We start from the raw sequence: 23,152 nt of genomic DNA, 5'->3' as shown, positions 1-23,152 counted from the left end.
ACACATCTCTGCCGGGACTCGAACCCGGAGCCTCTGGATTAGAAGTCCAGCGCGCTATTCCATTGCGCCACAGAGACTGAACCGTATGTGCTGCCGTTGAGCGAGCTCAAGTTCTGCATCATCCTGCGCATCCTCTGTTTTCACCATCATCAGGACCATTGTATAGTATCTGATGTGTAATTCCACCATTTGACGCTAGGGCGCGCTGGAACACCAACTCAGAAGGCGCAATGGAGGACTATTGTCGATAGACGCATCCGGGTTTTTTCACCGGTGGTCAGAATGATTTCCACACTATTTGGTCAGTGCGTCGGGTTATTGCAAACCCCGTTATGCGTTTAGACGCGGGGTTTATTTTCTCAAATGTTCTCAGAACGTTAGCGTCTCTTTCTGAATATCCCTTTCTTTATTAAATTGATGTGTTTGAGGAAATGAAGAATGGGGCTATAAGAATGAATCATTGGTTCCATTTCACACACCGTAACAACAAGAAAAATGGCATAAAATCTTTTTTGCCCATCCATGTAACCGATTTATCGATTATATAATGGCATTAAATTTATATTTAGGTTATGTGTGTTCACAGATTGGCTTCAAACATGTATGGATCTGAGCTTTATTCTTAGAATTTAATACAATAATAAGGATTATTAAGAAATAACAACAAAAGAATGAGAAATTAATGATAAACTTTAGATACAAATCTTTACATACACTGCCAAGAAAAATGAACTACCTGGATTTAACTAAGCAAATAGGTAAGAGCCTTCCACTGGCTAATTCCTGCAGTAAGCTGGCAGCAAGTTACACTATATTGCCAAAAGTATTCGCTCACCTGCCTTGACTCGCATATGAACTTAAGTGACATCCCATTCCTAATCCATAGGGTTCAATATGACGTTGGTCCACCCTTTGCAGCTATAACAGCTTCAACTCTTCTGGGAAGGCTGTCCATAAGGTTTAGGAGTGTGTTTATGGGAATTTTTGACCATTCTTCCAGAAGCGCATTTGTGAGGTCACACACTGATGTTGGACGAGAAGGCCTGGCTCTCAGTCTCCGCTCTAATTCATCCCAAAGGTGTTCTATCGGGTTGAGGTCAGGACTCTGTGCAGGCCAGTCAAGTTCATCCACACCAGACTCTGTCATCCATGTCTTTATGGACCTTGCTTTGTGCACTGGTGCACAGTCATGTTGGAAGAGGAAGGGGCCAGCTCCAAACTGTTCCCACAAAGTTGGGAGCATGGAATTGTCCAAAATGTCTTGGTATGCTGAAGCATTCAGAGTTCCTTGCACTGGAACTAAGGGGCCAAGCACAGCTCCTGAAAAACAACCCCACACCATAATCCCCCCTCCACCAAACTTTACACTTGGCACAATGCAGTCAGACAAGTACCGTTCTCCTGGCAACCGCCAAACCCAGACTCGTCCATCAGATTGCCAGATGGAGAAGTGCGATTCGTCACTCCAGAGAACGCGTCTCCACTGCTCTAGAGTCCAGTGGCGGCGTGCTTTACACCACTGCGTCCGACGCTTTGCATTGCACTTGGTGATGTATGGCTTGGATGCAGCTGCTTGGCCATGGAAACGCATTCCATGAAGCTCTCTGCGCACTGTTCTTGAGCTAATCTGAAGGCCACATGAAGTTTGGAGGTCTGTAGCGATTGACTCTGCAGAAAGTTGGCGACCTCTTCGCACTATGCGCCTCAGCATCTGCTGACCCCGCTCCGTCAGTTTACGTGGCCTACCACTTCGTGGCTGAGTTGCTGTCGTTCCCAAACACTTCCATGTTCTTATAATACAGCTGACAGTTGACTGTGGAATATTTAGGAGCGAGGAAATTTCACGACTGGATTTGTTGCACAGGTGGCATCCTATCACAATTCCACGCTGGAATTCACTGAGCTCCTGAGAGCGACCCATTCTTTCACAAATGTTTGTAAAAACAGTCTGCATGCCTAGGTGCTTGATTTTATACACCTGTGGCCATGGAAGTGATTGGAACACCTGATTCTGATTATTTGGATGGGTGAGCGAATACTTTTGGCAATATAGTGTATATAACACTTACTGATGTAATGAGTAGCTTCACGTTCTGCCACTGTCTCCTTGTTCGAAGACATGGTTGTTGTTGTTGCCCCTGATTCAGAAGGGTAAATTTATTGGCCTGCATCAAGCAAATAAAAAAAACTAAGCAGATTGCTGAAACTACTCAAATTGGGTTATGAACTGTCCAACATGTTATTAAAATCCACTCTGAGGGATGGGAACATGGTGAAGGTGGTCATACCCTCAGGTATATAAAAGTGTTTTTCTCAATTGCAAAAAACAGTGTAGTGAGTTTTTTCCTTGCAAACTGCTCAGTAGCTGACCATTTTTGCCTTTACCATTTATGAACTGTCCCAAAACTGGATAGTGGTAAACCACCATCTTCAAAGGAAGAAATGTGGTCGGCCAAAAATCTCGAATGGAGTTCACTCCTGATGAGTCCTCAGTTACCATGTTCCAGAGTGTTGGGCACATCAGCGTAAAAAATGTGCTGGGGAAGATTTCACGTCTGACTCTCCAGTCATCAATAAAAGATTTTATTTTCTGGATGAAAATAAAGGTTGTGACGTCGCATAAGCTTATTGAAATGATGCCATTATGAATGCATGCCACCAACAAAGCAAAAGATAGTCCAACAAAACATTCGTGTGACATTTATTTGTCCAGGCTCTGTATATTTACGCTCTGGTTTTAATGTATACAGTACTTCCATAGGTTTTGGTCATGCCACTCAGAACATTAATTACAGTCTAGCAAACATCAGTGTTTGATTACAGAGGATAATTTATTGGAGAAATTATTTTTTTTAAAAAGCCCCATTAAAATAATTAAAGTAGATAACTATTATATATGCGATTCTGTTGCTTAAATAGCCAAAGGAATTACCAAAATGAATAAGTTTTAGAATATGGCTAGCAATAACTTGGTCATACCTTACAACTGGTTAAAAACACAAGTAACTGACCAAAATGAACAATGCATTCTTGAGGTCCAAATAGAAGCATACAACACATCATACATATACATTTCTTAATTTACTTTATTAATGAGTCAAACGAAAACATGTCATTCTTCTGTTTCTGCTACACAACAAATTCACACTCCGCTTTTTCTTCTTTTTTACTACATCAGGTTCAGAGTGCAGTCAAGGCGACTGAGGTGAAAATGGACAGAGCAATGACAATGTAGCCAGAACGGTAGACTTCAGGGATCTTAAAGCCTTTCCCGACATCCCACATCTGGAAGCAAAAAATTAGGAGAAATGAAAATGTATCCTCAAGCATAGTTTGAGTATGTGAAGACATTTGTATAGAGACACTTCAGTAACTAGCAGGGCAGCTAACAATTTGCAATGAACAAAAACTGTTGCAGATCCACTTTATACATTTTTTTAAAAATAAACATTATTCAAAAAAATGAAAAAAAAACATTGTTAGAAACTAGAATACATGTGCTTAGTGTTAGCTAAGATAGTCTGCACTGCTAACAGTTGTACAGCAGGTCCTCGGTTTATGACGTCCTCGACTTACGGCGTTTCGTGGTTACATCGCCATCTCCGACTTGCAGTGTTTGAGACGTTAAAACAAATTTCACGCGGGAACTAGTTGGTGAGGTGGAGCGAACGAATACGTCGCCACGCGGCACTATACGAGGAAGACGGCAGTACTGTATGTGAGTTCCGACTTACAGCAAAAATCGAGTTACGTCGCGCCGTAGGAACGGAATTCCGACGTAAGTCGAGGACCCCCTGTATTAATATTAGAAATATTATAAAATTACAATAACATTTCTATGTGCAGCAATATTACATGTATTTATATGTACAGCAAATAAGCAGCTGCTGTAGTAGGGTGACTGTTTTTGGTAATGTGTATGTATTTACCAGGTGGCGAATTCCATTGTAAGTGTGGTAGGCCACTGGGAAAGACAGGCCAAATTTGGCTAAGGTGATGAGAGCTGGACCCATGGAGAACGAGTGGACCATGTCCAGGTAGTAAGGAAAACTGCCCGGCAACACTAGCGCAGCAGCCGCAAAAGCAGAAATACCTGAGCAAAATAGGAAATGTCACATCCATTTATTTACACAGAAATAATACTGCTAACACTGTAAGGACTAATTAAGGAAGTTCTACGAGGCCAGGCACTTTTATATTTTTCTCTCGTTTTCTCATGATCAAAACATAATTTTCTCGTGAACTCAACATCAAGAAAGAAAACGCATGACCCCCGTAAGTAATAGTCACCTTCTTAGAGTTAATTAGTTGAGTTGTCCAACAAATCCAGAGAAACATTTATAGGATACTGTCTTTAGATTTTGAATTAAAACCAGTGAATAAGAAACATTTTCATTCTAGCCAGATGGCTAGAATGTCAGATGGCTGGAAATCTGGATGGGCAGTGCCATCACTCTCTGGTTTAACTGTCAATGTAAATCCCACATCTGAATTACGCCAAACAATAAGCATAAGTAAGCAGAAGACATATCTTACACATTCTGGGTAAAAAAGCCAGGACATATTTGATGGAATTTTATTTCATTAGCATGACAATTAAATATCTCCTATCTTATTGAATAGAGGACACTTGGACATAGAGGACATGTGTGTGTGTGTGTGTGTGTGTGTTTTACCTGCACTGAGTGCTATGCCTGTTCCTCTGTGAGTGATTGACATCATCATGGGGACTGACCACCTGCAAGGCACAGTTACCATAGTAACACCAGCTCCTGGCATGTAGTTACCATAACGACAAAATCTTTTCCACACACAATTCATATGACAAAAAGATTAACAGGACTGTAATTGCTTTATATGTCATGGATGGAAAGTTGAAAATTAAATGTCAGAAATTCTTTTTTTTAAGCATTTAACTACCAGCATCTTAAGAATACCAGACTGGCTGTCAAAAGTTAAGAGGAGGTGGAATTAAGATGGGCATATTACATTATTGGGGTCAAGAGGTTCTAAAACTTTTTATAGCCAGGGGTCCCTTTAACCTTTAGAAACGTCTACTAGCCCTAAGACTTAGAATAAAGTTGTAATATATTGACAAATTAGTAATAATATCTTTCTATATCTATATTACAACAAATATAGAATATTTTGACAATTAAAATTGCAATTAAAAAAAAATTTTGAGAGAAAAAAGTCAAAATATTTTGAGAATAAAGTCAAAACACTATGACAAAATGGTATATCATAATTTAGCATAATTTGTGTTTAAAGGATTGGGTAAATATACTGTCACTGTTGAAGGAGAAATCCCAGGAAATCCCAGGGTAGTGTAGTTTCACAGGAGACAGTAATAATTAAAACTATCCCATAAGATATCCCATAACTCAAGTGCACTCAACATCAAGCTCCCAATGCATTATTGCATGTGGATTTGTATGATAAACTTACATTTAATGCTAAGTCCACATTCCATAACACATTGGGGGCTCAATTGCTGTGCTGAGCACAATAGAGTTACAGCTATTATGCCACAGTCTTAACCATTGACAGCCTTGAAGGCAACCATTGTATTTTCTCCAACAAAACAGAAACTTTCTCCTCCAAGCTCAAGTAGTTCTTTCTTTAAAGTAAATGCAGAACCTCTCCAAATCCTCAATGCCCCCCATTTTAACACAACATTACTCTGATAGGTACCATTTTGTCATAGCACTATGGTGTTGTTCTTAAAATATTGCAAAATGCCATTATAGGACACTAACAGAGTTAACTTCAACCATCTTGTTGGAATGGTACAAAGTCTGACTCGATAGTATGCAAAAAAAAAAAAAACTTCAAACAGATGACATTTTAGATAACAAATTCTGGAGTGCTGTGAAGCCGGCTCTTTTTGATGTATGTCAATGTCAAAATGACATACAATGCTATGTGAAAGAATAACGCACATCAAAACAAAAATATATTTAAGTCTAGATTTATGCAGCTTGGGAGGGTTTTTTTTAATAGGCAATATTATATTAATTAATCCTCTATACTGTGCATGACACCACACACAGTCTTCTCTCATATGCATAATTTTTTGCTGTTCTTAGAATGTCTTCGGTGATATGAATTGAGGCTATTTGTGTCAGGGAACTGATCTATTCATATTAATATAAAATGTCTTGACAATTTAAGCACCTTGATGAAATAACTAATGAAGTATGCTAGTAATTATTACAAGCAATTTTCTGACATTAGCTTCCTCCTGATGAAAAGCAAGCATAAATGGTCTAGTGGAAATGTATTTAAAAAAAAAAAAATAAAAAAAAATAAAAAATCAGGTGTGCGCTGTACATCACATCTGACCAGTTTTGATTGGACCACATAAGACAGAGGTTTATACAGGTCCTCTGACCTGTCACCGTAAATGTCCATGCAATCCATACTATACAAATTACTGTAATTTTTTAACTAAGTGCGAAGCAGCAACTCTAGTATTCAAAGGAACAGAAATCTAAATAGAAAGAAATATGCACTGGAGAAAGGTTCTGCTCAGTCAGTCCCACTCACAGTTTTCAACACTCTGGACGAGCTTTTTTGAGAAGCTTATGGCAATAATTCGACACACCCACACAGTTTCAGTATGATATAAAATGTACGATTTTTTTTTATCATTTGTTGACAGATGCATACAATAAAAAAATTAAGATGCACGTGTCCAACAAAATGGGACAATCTTTTTTAGGCTATGCTTTCAAGTTCAAATTGGCCTGGTGTACTAAACCTGGTGTTGATACTAGACTAGGCCTATTTCAGCCACATACAGAGAATATCAGTATTCAGACTTTTGGCCTTGATGCACACACCTTACCTATAAATGCTTATATGAGGAGAAAGAGGTCTGTTGAGTCGAGTGTTTTTGGCCCAAAATTTGTCCATCTCCTCTTTTGCTGAGGTTCCCATGGGAACAGCACTGTTCAAATACACATTAGAACAAACAATCTATGTTGATGTGACCCTTTAGAAATTCCTTGGTCAGTTAAATGATGCAAAAGACTATTACAAAACATTTAGTGGAGCATTTAATATCTTTCTAAGCTTAAAAGATACAAGAAATAGGGCCAACTAGGACACAGACTCATGCTCACACACTCTCACACTCAAAATATACTTACTGCCTACAGAGTTGTGCTCGTGATGAACACAGACCCTGCCGGGCCACCACCCTAGAATTAAAAAAAAAGGAAAAGATACAACAAAATCAGTGATTAGATCAAAGTCAGACAGACTATTACTAAGAGCTACTGTAAATCATGAACAAGTAAAGCACTCAATCGCACCATTCCAGTATGGGGGGGGGATGAAAGAAAAATGAATACATTTAGATAAATCCACATGTACATATTTAGATGGATTTGATACAAATCTGATTGTTCATGCCGTTACCTTTGGATGTGTAAGCTCTATTTTTATTGAAAATATGGGCTTAGGTACCATATGCACTACAAGCTGAGCTATATATCTCTCATCCAGATGATAACTCTTCGACAGGTTTTGTTACTAACATAAAAATTCCAAAATGTATTTCCCATTTTCAATTCTGAATCCTTGAATTATTCTACATTGCCTTTAATGATTAGCATTACAATTTCTTAACCAATATCCTTATCTGGGAACGGGTTAGTGATTGTGCACCAAGGGTACAAAGTAACTGTAAATGTCAGTGTAACTATGAACTATCAACAAGCTTGATAAGCCAAATGTCAAACAGTACAATCTTCTATATCTTTAAAGAACAGTTCGTGAATGAACCAAAAGGGGAACAACTGAATCTCCTTTGAGGTACTGGTCAATTGGTGAACAGGTCATCATGCACAAGCCAGAGGAGAGTTCAAGTATCTAAATAAGCTGGTCAGCAGATGTCGTCACTGAAACACAGTCGTTTCACATGAACCTGCCAGTTAATAATGCATCATTAAGTTAAACACTCAACAGAACAGACTATAGTGATAATTCGCACATGATTAACACTAATAAAACACTGTGTAAGTAGCTAGTTCATAGATAACGCCAGCGAACACCACAAAGCGCCTCAAGCCTCGCTGATAATTATAACACAGATATTATGACAGCGTTGTTGTGTGTTTAAAACATTGTTGTGTGTTTACAACGCCACACGTTTAGCAAGAAGTCAATAAGCACTGACCTTAGAAGTAACGCCATGTTTTCCGAGGTAAGGAAGTGACGTAGGCGGATGTAGGGGTGAGGTTGAGAAACGCAGATTTCAAGCAGCGCTGGGAAATCACGCCGATCTGTATATAATCTCCCAGTAGGAAAATGTCGCATTGTCTGTGGGATGAAAATATGTATATTGGATAAAAGTGCAAGCATAAACACATACATGCAAGCATAAATACATATATAGGACATTTATAGTATAATGTTTAGGTCATTAATAAAAACATAGGTGGTACTGTAGGAGCCCACTGCAATCTAATTCTCAGGCAAGGATTCTAATAGGGGCTAGGTGGGGCTGAAAATTCAGGAGGCTCAGGCGTGATTGACAAGTCAGTGTCCTAATTCCAGCGTGGTGAGAATGCAGAAACACTAACACAGAAGCACGTAGAGTCCACATACAGACATGGATCTGCTGTACACACAAGATCGTTCTTAAAAAGTAATTACAGGCAAGTATTTTAGAATGTGCATATAGCTCCACCTCTAAACCTCCTTTCATTCATTATTTTGTCTGCTATTGGACAGGAGAGACGATATTTTTTAAAATAATTTTAGGAAATCTGAAAGAAAAAGTTATGGAATAAAGCCACGTATAAATAAATGTGAATTTGATTAATCTGTCATGTGGAACATGTGGAACTATTATAATGGGGGGAAATAGAAAGCTTGACACATTGCATAGCTTAAAGGATGAAACAGAAACGGTCAGTTTGCCCTGAAAAAAAAAGCCAAAAAAATTAATAAACATTCTGCAACATTCAACATTCTGCAAAAACTAAGCCAAAATCTTTTTAAGCAATAGCTGAAAGATCCAGATTAGATAAGCAGAACTGAAAGTATAATAATACATATAAAATATTTTTTTAACATGTCATTTTAGTGAGAGGTTGAAAAATACATTTAGGGAAAGAGTCAGATGAGTCCTCTAAAGAAACTGTTGACAGAAAAAGACCAAGCATTACAGCAGTGGCATCTCTATGGAAACAGCTGAATAGAAGCAATAAAAAAGTGAGCTCTTCAATATCAGGAATAAAATGCCACTAAATCAAAAGACAGGGCCAAAATGTAGAGGTGTAGCACGTTATCATATAACAAGCAAACTGTGGTATAAAGAAGAAAGGGTCACACATGGAAATGCAGTCTGAAGGACAATACAAGAGAAAACACTGTATTGGCTGCAGTGTACAGAGAAAGACAAATTATTATATCTAGAACTAAATTGTGTCTCAGAATCATATCATAACATTATATTGCTGTTAGGAGTCTAGCTCAACATGTGGTGCCTCTGCATGTGCAAGCTTTATTTAATTGGAAGATTAAATAATATTCAGCTCATATTCACTTAAAGGTACATAATCATTAAGTATGGCAAACATTCAGCTTGTACAGTGTCTGAGCTGCAGGATGGTTAGTAATTATTCCTCCATCATTAGTGTTGATTTTACTAATGATAAGTGTATTTTAGTTATCTCTCTGACGGAAAAGATTTTAGCTTTAGACGTGCACATCCAGATGCTATAGAGGGTTTGAGTGAGAGCAATGTAGGGTCTGTAGGGGGAAGTCTGGATGCCTAAGGCAGAGTTAGTAACCCCCCAACTCCTGCATTAGAGCCCTCAAGGGGGGCGAAAAGGTGATGACTCTGAGGCATAGCCAAAACTAACACTAAGGCTTGCCCATGGGAGCATCACTCCTTTCTGTTTTACATGTCTAACAGGTTTGCTCTCCTCAGTGAAGCACTCACTGAGAAACCTTAAAGAGCTCTGGTTATAGGAGACTATCTTAAGGCATGTGAAATTAGCTAGGCCTTTAGGGGCTCCGGCAGTATTGTTCAGGCATATTCCCGGGAGCCAAGTAATAGCAGATAATCTTAGGGTCCTAGGCAAGCATAGGTTCTCGAAGGTAGTTTTCCAAGTAGGAGCTAATGATATATGGCTTCATCCATCTGAGGATACTAAGAGTAATATTGTAGAGGAGTGTAAATTAGCAAATGCAATGTCCGATGCTGTAGTGTGTTCTGGCCCCATCCCAATGCAGGGTGGCGATGTAGCTTAAAGCAGTTTATGGTCGCTGAACTGCTGGATGACATAGATAATTGGAGCTCTTTTGAGGGCAAGGCTGGCCTGTTAGGATGGGATGGTGTCCAACCCACTTGGGAAGGTGCTGCTCTTATTTAATTAGTTAATCAGTGACAATTCAGAGCCAGGGTCAGGGATCAGACAAGCTAATTTGACCGTCTGCTAGCTGCAATGAGTCGTCACCCAGGGTTCACGGTATAGACTTTGTCTGTTCCCAGAGCTAAACAAAAATGTATAAACACTAAGAAAATGGGAGGAGGTGTTGCATTTATTTATGATGATTAAGCTAGGCGTCATGCAAAAATCTTACATAAAATCAACATGTTTGAAGTTCTTTAAACTAACTAACTAAATAATTATCCATAAACATGATGTTAGCTTTCACTGTTATGCTGATGACACACAGCTATATGTATAAGCTAATTCAGATGAGAGACACCAGCCTATTAAGACTGAAGAATGTGTAAAGGACATTAAACAGTGGATGCTCACTAACTTCCTCCTGCTTAACTCTGCCAAGACAGAAGTGCTCGTACTAGGACCACATGCAGCCAGAAGTAAGCTTTCTGATTACAGAGTAACTCTGGATGGCCTTTCTGTTTCATGTTCAGCAGTAAAAGTCCTTGGTGTGATTATTGACTCTGGTCAGTCATTTGAAGCTCATGCATATAATATCACTAGGGTAGCCTTCTTTCTTCTCAGAAATAATTCTAAGATAAGAAATATGATGTCACTTCATGATGCAGAAAAACTAGTTCATATTTTGTTACTGCCAGGTTGGATTATTGTGATGCCTTACTGTCTGGATGTTCCTGTAGGATCATAAACAAATCTCCAGTTAGTCCAGAATGCAGTAGAGTAGAACCAGAAGATATGAACACATGAACCTTCTTATTCACACTGTATTTTCACATTGATTATAAAATACTACTACTGACCTATGAAGCAATGAATACCACAGTACCTGAGAGAACTTTTGGTTAGACACTCTACCCTTGGTTGGAATCTCAACGTGCTTGGTGGAGCACGCTGCTGCTGGGGATAGATCTGTGTGGCCACATCTACAGACATGGCTGCACTGGACTCCAGTACCCACAATATACCTGAACTCCCATGTTTACAGTCACTGGACCTCTGATTGCACCACACCTGTTGCCTTGTGTTTCACTCAGCCCATGCGCTTTTATAATCCTTTATAATAATTGTTTCAGCCTCCTTGCAAAGATTGCATTCAGCTTCCCTAGTGTTCTGTATATACCAGTCTTTTGCTATTGTTGTTTGATCTCTCTGGTTAATAACTTTGTTTGCTCAGGGTTTTTGATTCCACTATATAAATATAAACATAAATGAACAAAAAGTGTGTACTCTGTGATAGTGATTTTAGCAGTGGTACCAGAAGAGATGGTTGGAACATGTTGTATGTGAAAACCCCAGTAGAACAATAATTACTGTAATACAATAATAGATTTCTGAAATATTCAATCCAGCCATCTGGCCCATCTGTGTCTGCTATCAATGAATAATTTTGAAAACAGTGCTCACATTTGCTGAGATCTTCTAAGTTATGTAGTGAGGTATAACTAAGTTGTTGTCTTTTGACTGCTTCCTGTTCAGGGTTGCCACAGCAGGTCATCAGATGATTGCTGGTGACTGCACATTTTTGATTAAAAAGTTTTTATTCCCGATGCCCTGAAAGGTATATTGAATATCAGCATATTCAATAGCAACTGATCTACTGGTCTGAGGTCCAAATAGCACCACAGTACACATACAATAAATGGACTGTAAGCTCAGGTTTCAGAGAGACACATTTCAAGTAAACGTTATCTAAAGTTTCATAAGGGGGATATATAAGGGACATTAACCACAAAGAGGAGGTCACAAACCCTCTTAGGTGGCTGGTTGTGCCCCATAAAAAATGATTGTATGTTGTAGTGGCTGCCCTCTATACTGCTGTTTTTCAGTCCCTTAGAAGTCCCCTTCCCATATAACTTTTGTGCTACAGTGATGCCATCATCCATGATATTCATGAGGGCTGATATCTTAGAGAAACTTAAATACCAGTAAGGAGTATGACTTCCTTCCTTCTTCCTTTGTTGCCCTATACTACCAATAAGTTCATGTATGATGGTGCAAAAATTGGGATTAAAACCCTATTATATTCAGTAAAAGAGGTCCTGCAGGTCTACATGAATTCCCCATTTGTATCCCCATTCTTTGGGACAAATATTTAATACAGGCCCAGGAATGGCAGTACCAGCTATATAATAGACCATGCAGCTGTGGGAGCTTATTCTGGAGAGAAGAGGTCCTTGTTGCTCTGGTGATGGTGGTTCCTCAGAGAGAGAAGCTGGGACCAGACTTCTACCACAGAACTCTACTCCCCCATGGAATTAACTAAGGGAGATCAGAAGATACGCTTGACTCCAGTGATCTGCAAAAACATGTAGCATTTATGTATTTATATGTATGTTTATTTAAAGCCTCAGTCATGTTTAAAGACATAATTCTTGCATTGGCCTGAATGTCTGAGCAACCAATAATGCTCTCATTATGAAATAAATGTGTAATGATAACAGCCATTTTGAAATCAGGTACCAATATATTTCAATGACAAAAAATATTACCATGTTCTGGTAAACATGTAAGGTGCTAAGTAGTGATAAGTGTATTAATTTTGTTTGATATTAATTTATCATATCTTTTTAATGTTCAAACCCCTCAAATAGAATTGGTTTCAAGGGCCATAGCAAAATATATACTGCAAATTAAGGAACAATGTTCACCCAAAAAGATAAAATAATTCAATATATTTGAGATTAAATATAAAGAGCACCCCTTTTTGAGCTTTAGTAGCAGCTTGCAATATGAAAAAAAAAACCCAGAGAGAATGAGAATTTATAAGATATATTTATAAGATATATTCTACGAGATTTGTTAACAGGAACTTTGGCCATTTTCCAGAGGAATCAGGTAGATTGGTTTGAGTGGTGCCAGGTCCACTTGCTTTAATGAAATGTGCACAGTTGAGTAGTATTCTGAAGATGGGGACCAATAAACCAAGAGGGACACACTTAATCAAACACTTAAAATCTGTACTTTTTATTGTGTTTATTGGCACAAATTTTTACTGTTGGATCTTAGTGTACAGAACATTATGCTCAACACTGACTAACATTTAAATGAGTGAATACACTCAATGTCTAACCCTGCCCCCATTCACCCAGTTCCAAAATAGCAGGGATTTTCAAGTCTTGTCCTATTGTGAACAGTAGCATGATTTCCCTGGTTTAAGGTATTAGGTGGAATGATGGTATATTAAAATATTCTTGAAGCTAATAACATATTTGCAACTAATGACACTAATTGACCAGCTTGCATCTAAACTATCCGAAAGAAATTCACTATTCCATTAATTATGCAATGCTGTTTTTGCATTCACTCTCAGACCAAAATGAATAAAATAAAGTTCTTTTCAGACCTACATTCATAGACTTATACAAGTTTATCTGACAATGACTGAGATTGTGTACATGCATGGTGATTTATGATGGTATGGTGTCATCACCATGGATCATCTGTATTCCTGACCAGGACAAAGCAGTTACTGATGATGAATAAAGCAATGACAAATTCACAAATTTTTCTGAAAAAATTAAATAGCTCAAGTCAAATTTTTTGTACATGTTACAATACCAAAAACAGTTGTTTTGTAAGTTTTTATTGATATATGTGTATATTGTATAATATGTATTTAATGTATTTAATCTATTTACTGAGAGTGAAAAGGTCACTGAGTAGTTAATCATTCAAACAACACAGACTTTCTGTCTTAAATTACTCTGTACAAAATATCTGATCATCATTTATGGTTTCTTTGATAGTTTCAGGAAGTCAAAGAGGTAGCCTATTAATAATAATACAAATTCAACCTTTGAGCCCTGGTGTAATCTCATGTAAGTAATTTATCAACACTTTGCCAAATATGAAATTCACATGGATAAATTCTCATATCAATAGCACAGATTAATAATGCAATGAAATTCCCTGATAATGCACTGATAAAATAAATGAGGTACATTAAGGCAGGGAAAGAGTTAAACCATTAGGACATAGGAGTATGACATCTTAACTACTGGAAAAGAAAGTTAGAAAGCCTTTTTCAGACTGTAACAACACATTTGAATAATACATATTGATAGATACTTTATAGTCATTAATAGTAGGTCTCTTTTTCCACCCAACCTGTCAAGAGAAGAGAGAGGAAAAAATTACTATATAACTTATGTTCATGGTTATTTACATATTTACAGCAAAATACTTTTAGAATGGTTCCTTATGGCTCCACAAGCTGACCCGTAAAGTGTGTGTGTGTGTGTGTGTGTGTGTGTATTTAGGGACAAATAGGAAAAATAAAAAAGTTCAATAACCTTGTTGCTTAAGATGTACACACCCTTTTACAATTGTGGACGTGGATGGTTTTCAGGATGAACCAATTATATTCAATATCATGTACACAAGTTATCTTACAACTGCCATCAATTAAATCATTCTCATTAACCCCAAATAAATATCAGCTGTTTCTGTAGGATTTTACTTGTATCTTTTTGGTTTCATCTGACTGCTGAAGCCATGGTCTGCAAAGACCTCACAAAGCATAAATGGTATCTCAGTTGTTGACAGGTATTAACCAGGAGAGGTATAAATAATTTTTTTTATAAAATTCTTTATAAAAGGAAAAGAAGGCTACCATTTTACTGAATGACCTAGACAGAGCCCAGACCTGAATCCACAAAAATCTGTCAGGTGACCTGTAGCAGGCTGCGCACAGGAGTTTTGATGGCTCTAGAATGTCTTTGCAATAAAGTATAGGAAAATATTGCCAAGTTAAGATGAGCCACCCTTACCCAAAGAATGAGTGGTGCTTCAGTAAAGTATAAGTTTAGGGGTGTAAGTTTTTATTTTTAATTTTTTGATTGAATTGATTGATATTAATACTAGATTGAGAATTAGAATAACAAATGTTCCCAAAAAATGAGAATAACTTGAGTGCTGATACTATTCTGAGAATCACTCAGAGAAATGACATTGTACTTAAGTGAGGACAAATATCAGTTCAAGTTCTTCTTCTTCTTCTTCTTCTGCTTTTCCTTGCAGGGTCGCCACATCCAGATGGATGGCTGTGGATGGTCTTGCTTGGTTGATTGCATTTATTGGAAAGAGTTTCAATCACTTGGATACTATAGATTTATAGTTAAAAATTAATAAAAACAAAAAATTCTTTTGCTGAAGATCCTTAATCCTAGTACTCTTTGACTTATACAGTTGTGAAAGAGTAATGACTCATAACTGCTACATCCACTGTCTCCCAGAAGAGGATGGGTTCCCTTTTTGAGTTTGGTTTTCTTTTACATTTTCTTCCTCATATCATTTTAGGAGGTTTTTTCTCACATTCACTCTCACCACTGATTTGCTAATTAGAGATCTAAATTTGAATCTGTTTCAAGATTTCTGTAAAGCTGCTTTGTGAATAAAAATCTATTTTCTTTCACCATACTGGACCGTTGTCTGTCTATTCTCAAACAGATCCATTTCTGTTCCCCATTACCTAAACTAGCTCCTTGTGAATTTGCCAATGCCCCTGGCACAGGTCTGTTTTGAGACAGGACATCCGTTATCTTACTGCATTTGCACAATAAGTAGGCAGCTCTTAAAACAGAAGATATGCACCTGTCCAATTACATCATTTACTTTAATTTACCCAGTCTCAACATCACTTGCAATTTTGTGCCCCTTGGTGTTTGATGTAAAACATCGTTGTGTCTTGTCCCAAAAAATGGAGTGTATTACAGGAAACTAGTATATTTTCCACCTTTCTTTTACCCTCAAGGAAACACTAATACTGCAAATAATATTATACCAGACACCACTAGAAGATGTACAAATATGTACAATGTGTTTCTGCTTCACAGATCCAGGGTCCCCAGTTTGGAGTTTAGATTACTGTCTGTACAGAATTCTGCATATACCCCTTATGGCCATGTGGGTTTTCCTCCAGGTTTCCCTCTGGTAATTGGCTATTCTTAATCAGGTGATGACTATGTAAGTGTGTGGACATGGTATTCCGCGATGAAAAAGTAACCCACCCAGGTTGTATTCCTGCCTTGTGGCCAATATTCCTGGGATAGGCCCAGGATTCACTGTGACGTGGCCAGAATAAAAAATATAGGTATGTATATATGTTTATATGAATGAATGATTAGATCCACTCCAATTTCAGAAGTTCCATAATTGAAACTAAGAAAGCCCACATTCTGCCATTTTCTGTTCCTGCCACAACAATGTGGCAAAGGATAGCTACCTGTTTTGTCCATTGAGGGCTGCAGACTGTTGCTGTCACTTCCTGCTGCTTACAGGTTTTATGCATCTCTACTGGTTATATGATGCATTGCAAGGCTCTGAAAGTATTTGTCAAAGATTCTCCGGTTCCATATAATTTGGGCTTTGATCATTGTCTATCAATACCTGACAGACGAAACAGCTTGTCAGCTACCCAGAAATACAAGAGGTTCTGTAACGTCTCTCCATCTATAATATCCATGCTGACATAAACAATAGACCATGTGTCTGTTATAAAGATCAGAAAAATAACCATGACCCAAGTTGTGTGTTAATATACACTCCTTTTGACAGTGCCAAATGTAGGGCAGTGCTATGCTTCCTTAATTCTTTGATTAGATGAGAATGGGAAAATGGACAAGCATAACATAGTTGGGAAACCTGTGAGATCACAGTAACAATGCGACAATTTCACTGTCAATGAGCAAATGGTAATACTCCAGTAGTTCTGAAGGCAACCACACGGGATGTCTCAAAAGAAAGTAAGTAGAACTCAGTCATGTTTAATTCTCTCACCTCCTGGCTGCCGTCTCAGAATTAATTTGCGGATTTCGTCATAGATAAAGATAAGCAGGCTGTATGGAAGAGCACAGAACCACCAGTACACCCTAAAAAGAGAGAAAGAATAATGAAGAGACAGAGCAGAGGAAGTAAAAAGAGAAGAGGTTGGGTGGGGGAGATGAATTGTCAAGAGGAGAGACTCATAAAATGATATAGAATTTGTTAATGATGCCTAATGAAGATTTTTTTTTTTTTGCCGTGATTGTAACTTCAGTTACCATGTTTTTAGAATAGACTAGAGAGGATTACTGTGGTATTAATTAAGCTAGTGCTATACATAAATCAAATGTAGTAATGTCCATGTGACAGAGAGAGAGAGAGAGAGTCTTACTTGAGTGGGTACATGCGCAAAGCAACATCCATTCCAGGGCAGTAGGACAGGAAGGCAGCAAGGGCTGTCTCAGCAAACAGGCCAAATATCAGAATCTTATTTCTACAGGACAACAGAGTAAATGCGATTCCATTAGGTGCTCCATCAGTGTGTTTAACAGTCTTGAAAGCAGCACATAAATGTTCTCGGAAGAAGAATGCATTTAATCTTTTAACATTATTTATTTTTAAAAATTGTTTATTTGTTGTTTCCCCAATACATGCACATCTCTTTCTCTCATACATTCTCCCACCACATACTTCATGCCCTGCTGAAAAAGGGAATTTCTGCGTGTTTTGCAGATAATGAGGTCAGCCCACTGCACCACCACAATGCTCACGAAGAAGGATGTGTGACAAGTGAACTCCACAATCTTGCGCTGTTCATAGGTCTAAATAAAAAAACAAACACAAAAAATGTCAGTCATTGTGCATTTATTTTCAAATTAATATGCAAGCAAGTTAGTATGTCTGAGTTTTCATGGATATCCGATGGTGGATAGACTGGATAATTTGTGTGTTTTAGGGACATGATATGTATTATTTAGCATTAGAGAGAATTTTTTTTATGTAAAAATGCTATTGTATTTGAAAATGATAGGGTGGGGAGACTGTATATTACAAACTGGAAGAGCAAACCTGGTGATGTCCGGACACACAATAAAACATAAAAAAGGTTTATCGAGAACTGAAAGAAATGTTTGGACATGGACTTCTGCTATGGACAGGTGATGTGTCAAAAGAGGTTATGACTGATAGTGTAAAAAGGTTTTGCTTTGCACCAGATTTTTAATTTATTCTTATTAATACCTGCAATACATTACAATACCGTTCAAGCCATGGGTAACTATGCAGGGTCTTAGTAGGAATGAATGAGTAGTTCTGCAATAACACATGTTCCTGTTTACATATTAAAAGCTAGTTAATTCCTCACTGAGTATTTTATATAAAATAGATAATTTAACTTCTTTAAAAGATAATGATCATAATAAGGGGGGTAGTAATCAGAGTGTCTCGTTCTGAGACTTCCTGGTAGGCTATAGTTACCTCTGTATTAGACCCCTTTCTTGTTATGACCCATTTTGGAACTAGATATTTAACTACTCACAGAGGACCCCATTTTGAAAACTTGACAACGATTGGCAAGCAATACTAATTCCCTTGGCATGGTGTGAGTTTAAAGAAATCTATCAATAAATAATAAGTCCATGTGACTGGTGTGCTGCTGTAGGATGTAAGCAAAACATTTTGGTAACCCTGTATGATACTTCTCAACTCATAGATAAGAGATAACTTATAGATAACTATACAGGAATTTACAATTAAACCACAATTTAATTTACAATTAAAGTAATAATATCTAGTTTTTTTATTTATATGTTAGTAGGAACTCAGTTATTCACTAAGCAGTACATTTCACCTTCCAAACTACTAGCTAAATACCTCTTTCCCAATAGCTAAACAATACCTTCCTCCCAGAGCTCTACTACCTAGTACATACACACTGCTCAAAAGAATTAAGGGAACAAAAGGATGTGACAAGAGTCAATGGAAACCAAAATCCGCAACCCATTGAGGGATGGTTTCAAAAAGCACACCGAAAATCAAAGTAAAAAATTAAAATTACAGGCTCTGGAAACTAAAATGACTTTCTCTTTACTAGCATTTCTCAGTGATAGGGTCTTGTTAGGTGGCATTTATGGGGTTCTAGGTGGTCACTATGGTATTTCTAAGAGTCTTCAATATTATCCCATTTTCTGTGGTTGTTGCTAAGCAGTTGCTTTGATATTCCAAGTGGTGTTTGCTAGAACGTTACTGTGAAAACCCAGTTGATTGCTAGGGTGTTGCTAGATTACCTATTTACTGAGTTTGTAATATCAGTCAGTTTATAGTCAGAAATGTTGGTATGTGGCAACTATACTTCTGATGCTTCACAAAAGCACAAGCACTTTATTTCTCTATGAGATCTATGCCTGTGTCAAAATTGCATTTCAAAATAGCACTGTGCGAGTAGTTGCCTGTCACAGTGGCTCCTGCTCACTTTTGAGTTTTTCTTAACTTTCTGATCTTTTTTGTCTGTTTTTTCCTCTTTAAGTACTCGTTTTCTACTTTACATAACTTTGCACTATGCAGACCAAAGTAGTGATGTTTAATCTTTATATTTTTTGCACTGTTTGCAACCACATCTTGCAACCATGGCTCCACTGTTTACAGTAGGGATCAGCTGTTAGCACTCCATAACATTGCGGTGTTACCCCAGGAGAGACCTGACATCCCTCGAGGTGGAAAAGGGGAAAGCCAGGCTGGAGCTCAATGCTACATCAAGATGAGACATTACAGAACTGTTCTCTTTTCAATCATCATATGGAATGTATGATGGATGAGTTAGCGGCACTGATCCGGCAACAGAAGGAATTCGGCAGTGTAGCATCATGCAGTTTACCGAGACATTGCTAACCATGTTAATCCCTGATACAACGCAACTTTGGATGGATACCACATGGTGAGGGCAAACAGGACAATGGAGAGCGGTAAGAAAAAAGGAGAGCTGTCAGTATTTGTGATTGATCGATGGTGTAATGCCAGGTATATTACTATTAAGGATCAAATCTGCTATAGGGACATTGAGCTGTTAGCATGAGGCTATATTATCTTCCACATAATCCAAGTGGCTGTGTATGTTCCCCCGTCTGCTAATGCTCATGTGTCCTGTGATGTTCTATACTTGGTCATAAGCAGGCTGCAAACAGTCTCTGAGGAATTCAATCACGCCTCTCCTTCCCACATGCTGTCCACTTACAGTCAGTATGACACCTACTCCACTGGAGACAATAAAATACTGGATATATTATATGCCAACACCAAGGAAGCACACATCTCTTCACCTCTCCTTCCCCAGGGAAGATTGGATCACAACCTGGTTCATCTACTGCCTGTGTACAAACTGATCATATACAGAAACCTATCACTTGTTCAGTGAAGAAATGGTCTGAAGAGACTGAAGAGGCTCTGAAAGACTGCTTTGACTCTACTGTGTGGGAAGTACTTTGTGACCCTCATGGGGAGGATATTGATAGTCTTGCACCCTGCATAACAGACTATATTAATTTTTGTGTGGAGAATACAGTACCCACCAGGGCTTCACAGTGTTTCTCTAACAACAAACCCTTTAAAACAGGAAACAAAGAAAAATTGAGGGCTGTGCAGAAGGAGCTGTGGAGGAAGATCAGGGAGAGCAAAGCCTGCTACAGGAGGAAGATGGAGGATCAGCTGCAACAGAATAATATCAGAGAAGTGTGGAAAGTCCTAAAAGCCATCTCAGGCCAGAAAAAACTGATTCCCAGATGGCATCAGCTCCAGGCTCCTTAAATCCTGTGCAGATCAGCTATGCGGGATAGTGGAGTATATCTTTGCCATGAGTCTGAAACTAGGCAGAGTGCCACAGCTGTGCCCTGTGCCCAAGACGCCAAACCCCAAGGACATCAACAGCTACAGGCCAGTGATGCTTACATACCACCTGATGAAATCCCTGGAGAGGCTGGTTCTTGTTCATCTCTGCCATCTGATAAGCCCATCAATGGTTCCCTTAAGTTCGCATACCAGCCTGGCATTGGGGTGGATGATGTGGCCACCTTCCTCCTACACAGGGCCTTCCATCATCTATATTATTCTGGGAGCACTGGGAGAATTATGTTTTTTGATTTTTCAAGTGCTTGCAACACTGTATAGCCTGTGCTTTTGAGAGACAATGCTGGACCAGCACCTTGCATCCTGGATCCTGGACTATCTTACTAACCATCCACAGTATGTGAGGGCTCAGAATTGTGTGTCTGACATTGTAGTCTGCAGTATGGGGTCCCCACAGGGAATGGTTATGGCTCCTTTCCACTTCACACTCTATAGTGTGTACTTCAGATATGACACAGCTGCCTGTCACCTGCAGAAGTTCTCTGATGATTTTGCATTCATCAGCCTCATCTCTGAGGAGGATGATGCAGAGTACAGATACAGGACTTTGTAGTCTAGTGCCAGCGGAACTTCCTCCAGATCAATGCGAGTAAGACCAAGGAGCTGGTTGTGGGTTTCTGTAGGCGTAGTCAGTCCCACACCCGACACTGGTGAACATTTAGGGAATAAACATTGAGATAGTGGACTCATTTAAGTAACAGGGTATTCATCTCAACAATGACAGACAATTCTACTGCACTTTTACAACAAAGAACAGAGGAGATTGTACCTGCTGAGAAGACTCAAGACCTTTTTTGACTATGTGGTAGCTTCTACCATTTTTATGGGATTGTCTGCCTGAGCAGTGGCATAAAATCATAAAGAAGGCAAGCTTTGTCCTAGAATGCACTCTCGACCCAGTGCAGATGGTGGGAGAAAGAAGGATGATAGCTATCATGTATGTTGGAGAACAACTCTCACCCCATGCATGAGACTTTGATGACACTGGGCAGTTCCTGTAGTGGCAGATTACTTCACACCAAGTCTGTGAGTGAATGGCACAGCAGGTCTTTTCTCCCTGCTGCTGTGATACCGTACAACCAGCACTCCTCCCAGTAGTACCCTCACCACAAACTGGACAATCCATCTCCTACATCATATGAGAATTGTGCAATAATTCAAGGACACTTTATTTTGATAGTTCCTGATAGTTTTACAATTAATTACAATTATTTTTTATAACTACAATTAATTATACATTATAATCTTTATAATTTATAAATGTAATATATTATTATTATTATTATTATTATTATTATTATTATTATTATTATTATCTTCTGTATATTTTTTGTAGATCTTTATATCACTTTGCCTTGATATTATCTTTTTCTTTATCTTTTTCTTTAGCTGCTTTCCCTGTCATAACTCTGCAAATGTCCCTGCTGTGGAACAAATACAGGATTATCTTATCTTATCTTATCTTATCTTATCTTATCTTATCTTATCTTATCTTATCTTATCTTATCTTATCTTATCTTATCTTAAATTTGTGGTTCTACGTCAACAACTGTAACCCATGAGAAGAAGAAGAAGAAGAAGAAGAAGAAGAATGAGCCACTATAATAGAGTGAAACCCATGGAAACTACTAATCACTGAAGTGTTGCTGTATTGTAGCTAATGATTCTAATTCATTAGTAATTACTGACATTTATATTTGTTTCTCTTTGCTACATTACATCCTTAGCCATTTGCAGGTTATTGTTGTGCATTTCTATCTTTAGACCTTGACTGGCTAAATAAGAACAACACTCAGACTATGCTCCTCTAAGATATAACTCTTAATGCTTATAATAACTATAATTTTTTTATGTTATGTATTAAGGTATATCAGGTAGAACTCTGAGAGGACAATAAGGCTTAAATCACTGTACATTCATAAACCCTGGGTTATTATTTTTATTTGAATATTTGCCATGTCAACAAACATTACTGGATAAATACAGTGTGTGACTGGTTTAAATAATAGCTTGTCTCATGCTTTTGCATCAGTGTAATTTAAACATTTAACATTTAAAATTTA

General features: G+C 38.1%; 2 protein-coding genes and 1 non-coding gene across 3 annotated transcripts in view; all 3 read right to left on the bottom strand.

Moving 5' to 3' along the window:
- Positions 1 to 3: 3 nt before the first annotated feature.
- trnar-ucu (transfer RNA arginine (anticodon UCU)) lies at positions 4 to 77 on the bottom strand. The gene has a single exon. It is a non-coding gene; the product is annotated as a tRNA-Arg (tRNA).
- A 2,991-nt stretch (positions 78 to 3,068) lies between these two features.
- On the bottom strand, positions 3,069 to 8,267 carry sdhc (succinate dehydrogenase complex, subunit C, integral membrane protein). Its single transcript, XM_058372764.1, has 6 exons — positions 8,186 to 8,267; positions 7,155 to 7,205; positions 6,851 to 6,952; positions 4,677 to 4,738; positions 3,930 to 4,093; positions 3,069 to 3,285 (listed from the first exon to the last, which is right to left on the bottom strand). The coding sequence occupies exons 1-6, from the start codon at positions 8,200 to 8,202 to the stop codon at positions 3,181 to 3,183; spliced, it is 501 nt and encodes a 166-aa protein (XP_058228747.1). The 5' UTR covers positions 8,203 to 8,267; the 3' UTR covers positions 3,069 to 3,180.
- Positions 8,268 to 13,373: 5,106 nt separating this feature from the next.
- Positions 13,374 to 23,152, bottom strand: part of atp1a2a (ATPase Na+/K+ transporting subunit alpha 2a) — a 33,703-nt gene continuing 23,924 nt past the window's right edge. The window contains exons 21-24 of the mRNA XM_058419111.1: positions 17,883 to 18,013; positions 17,584 to 17,685; positions 17,208 to 17,299; positions 13,374 to 14,537 (exon numbers count right to left, since the gene is read on the bottom strand). Coding sequence (XP_058275094.1) covers positions 14,509 to 14,537; positions 17,208 to 17,299; positions 17,584 to 17,685; positions 17,883 to 18,013 — 354 coding nt within the window. The 3' untranslated portion in view covers positions 13,374 to 14,508. The remainder of the gene's footprint in view (positions 14,538 to 17,207; positions 17,300 to 17,583; positions 17,686 to 17,882; positions 18,014 to 23,152) is intronic.

Source organism: Hemibagrus wyckioides, linkage group LG20 (genome assembly GCF_019097595.1).
Source record: "Hemibagrus wyckioides isolate EC202008001 linkage group LG20, SWU_Hwy_1.0, whole genome shotgun sequence".
Lineage (NCBI taxonomy): Eukaryota > Metazoa > Chordata > Actinopteri > Siluriformes > Bagridae > Hemibagrus > Hemibagrus wyckioides.
The sequence above is the reverse complement of the archived record's forward strand: the minus strand, read 5'-3'. Positions and strand labels throughout refer to the sequence as shown.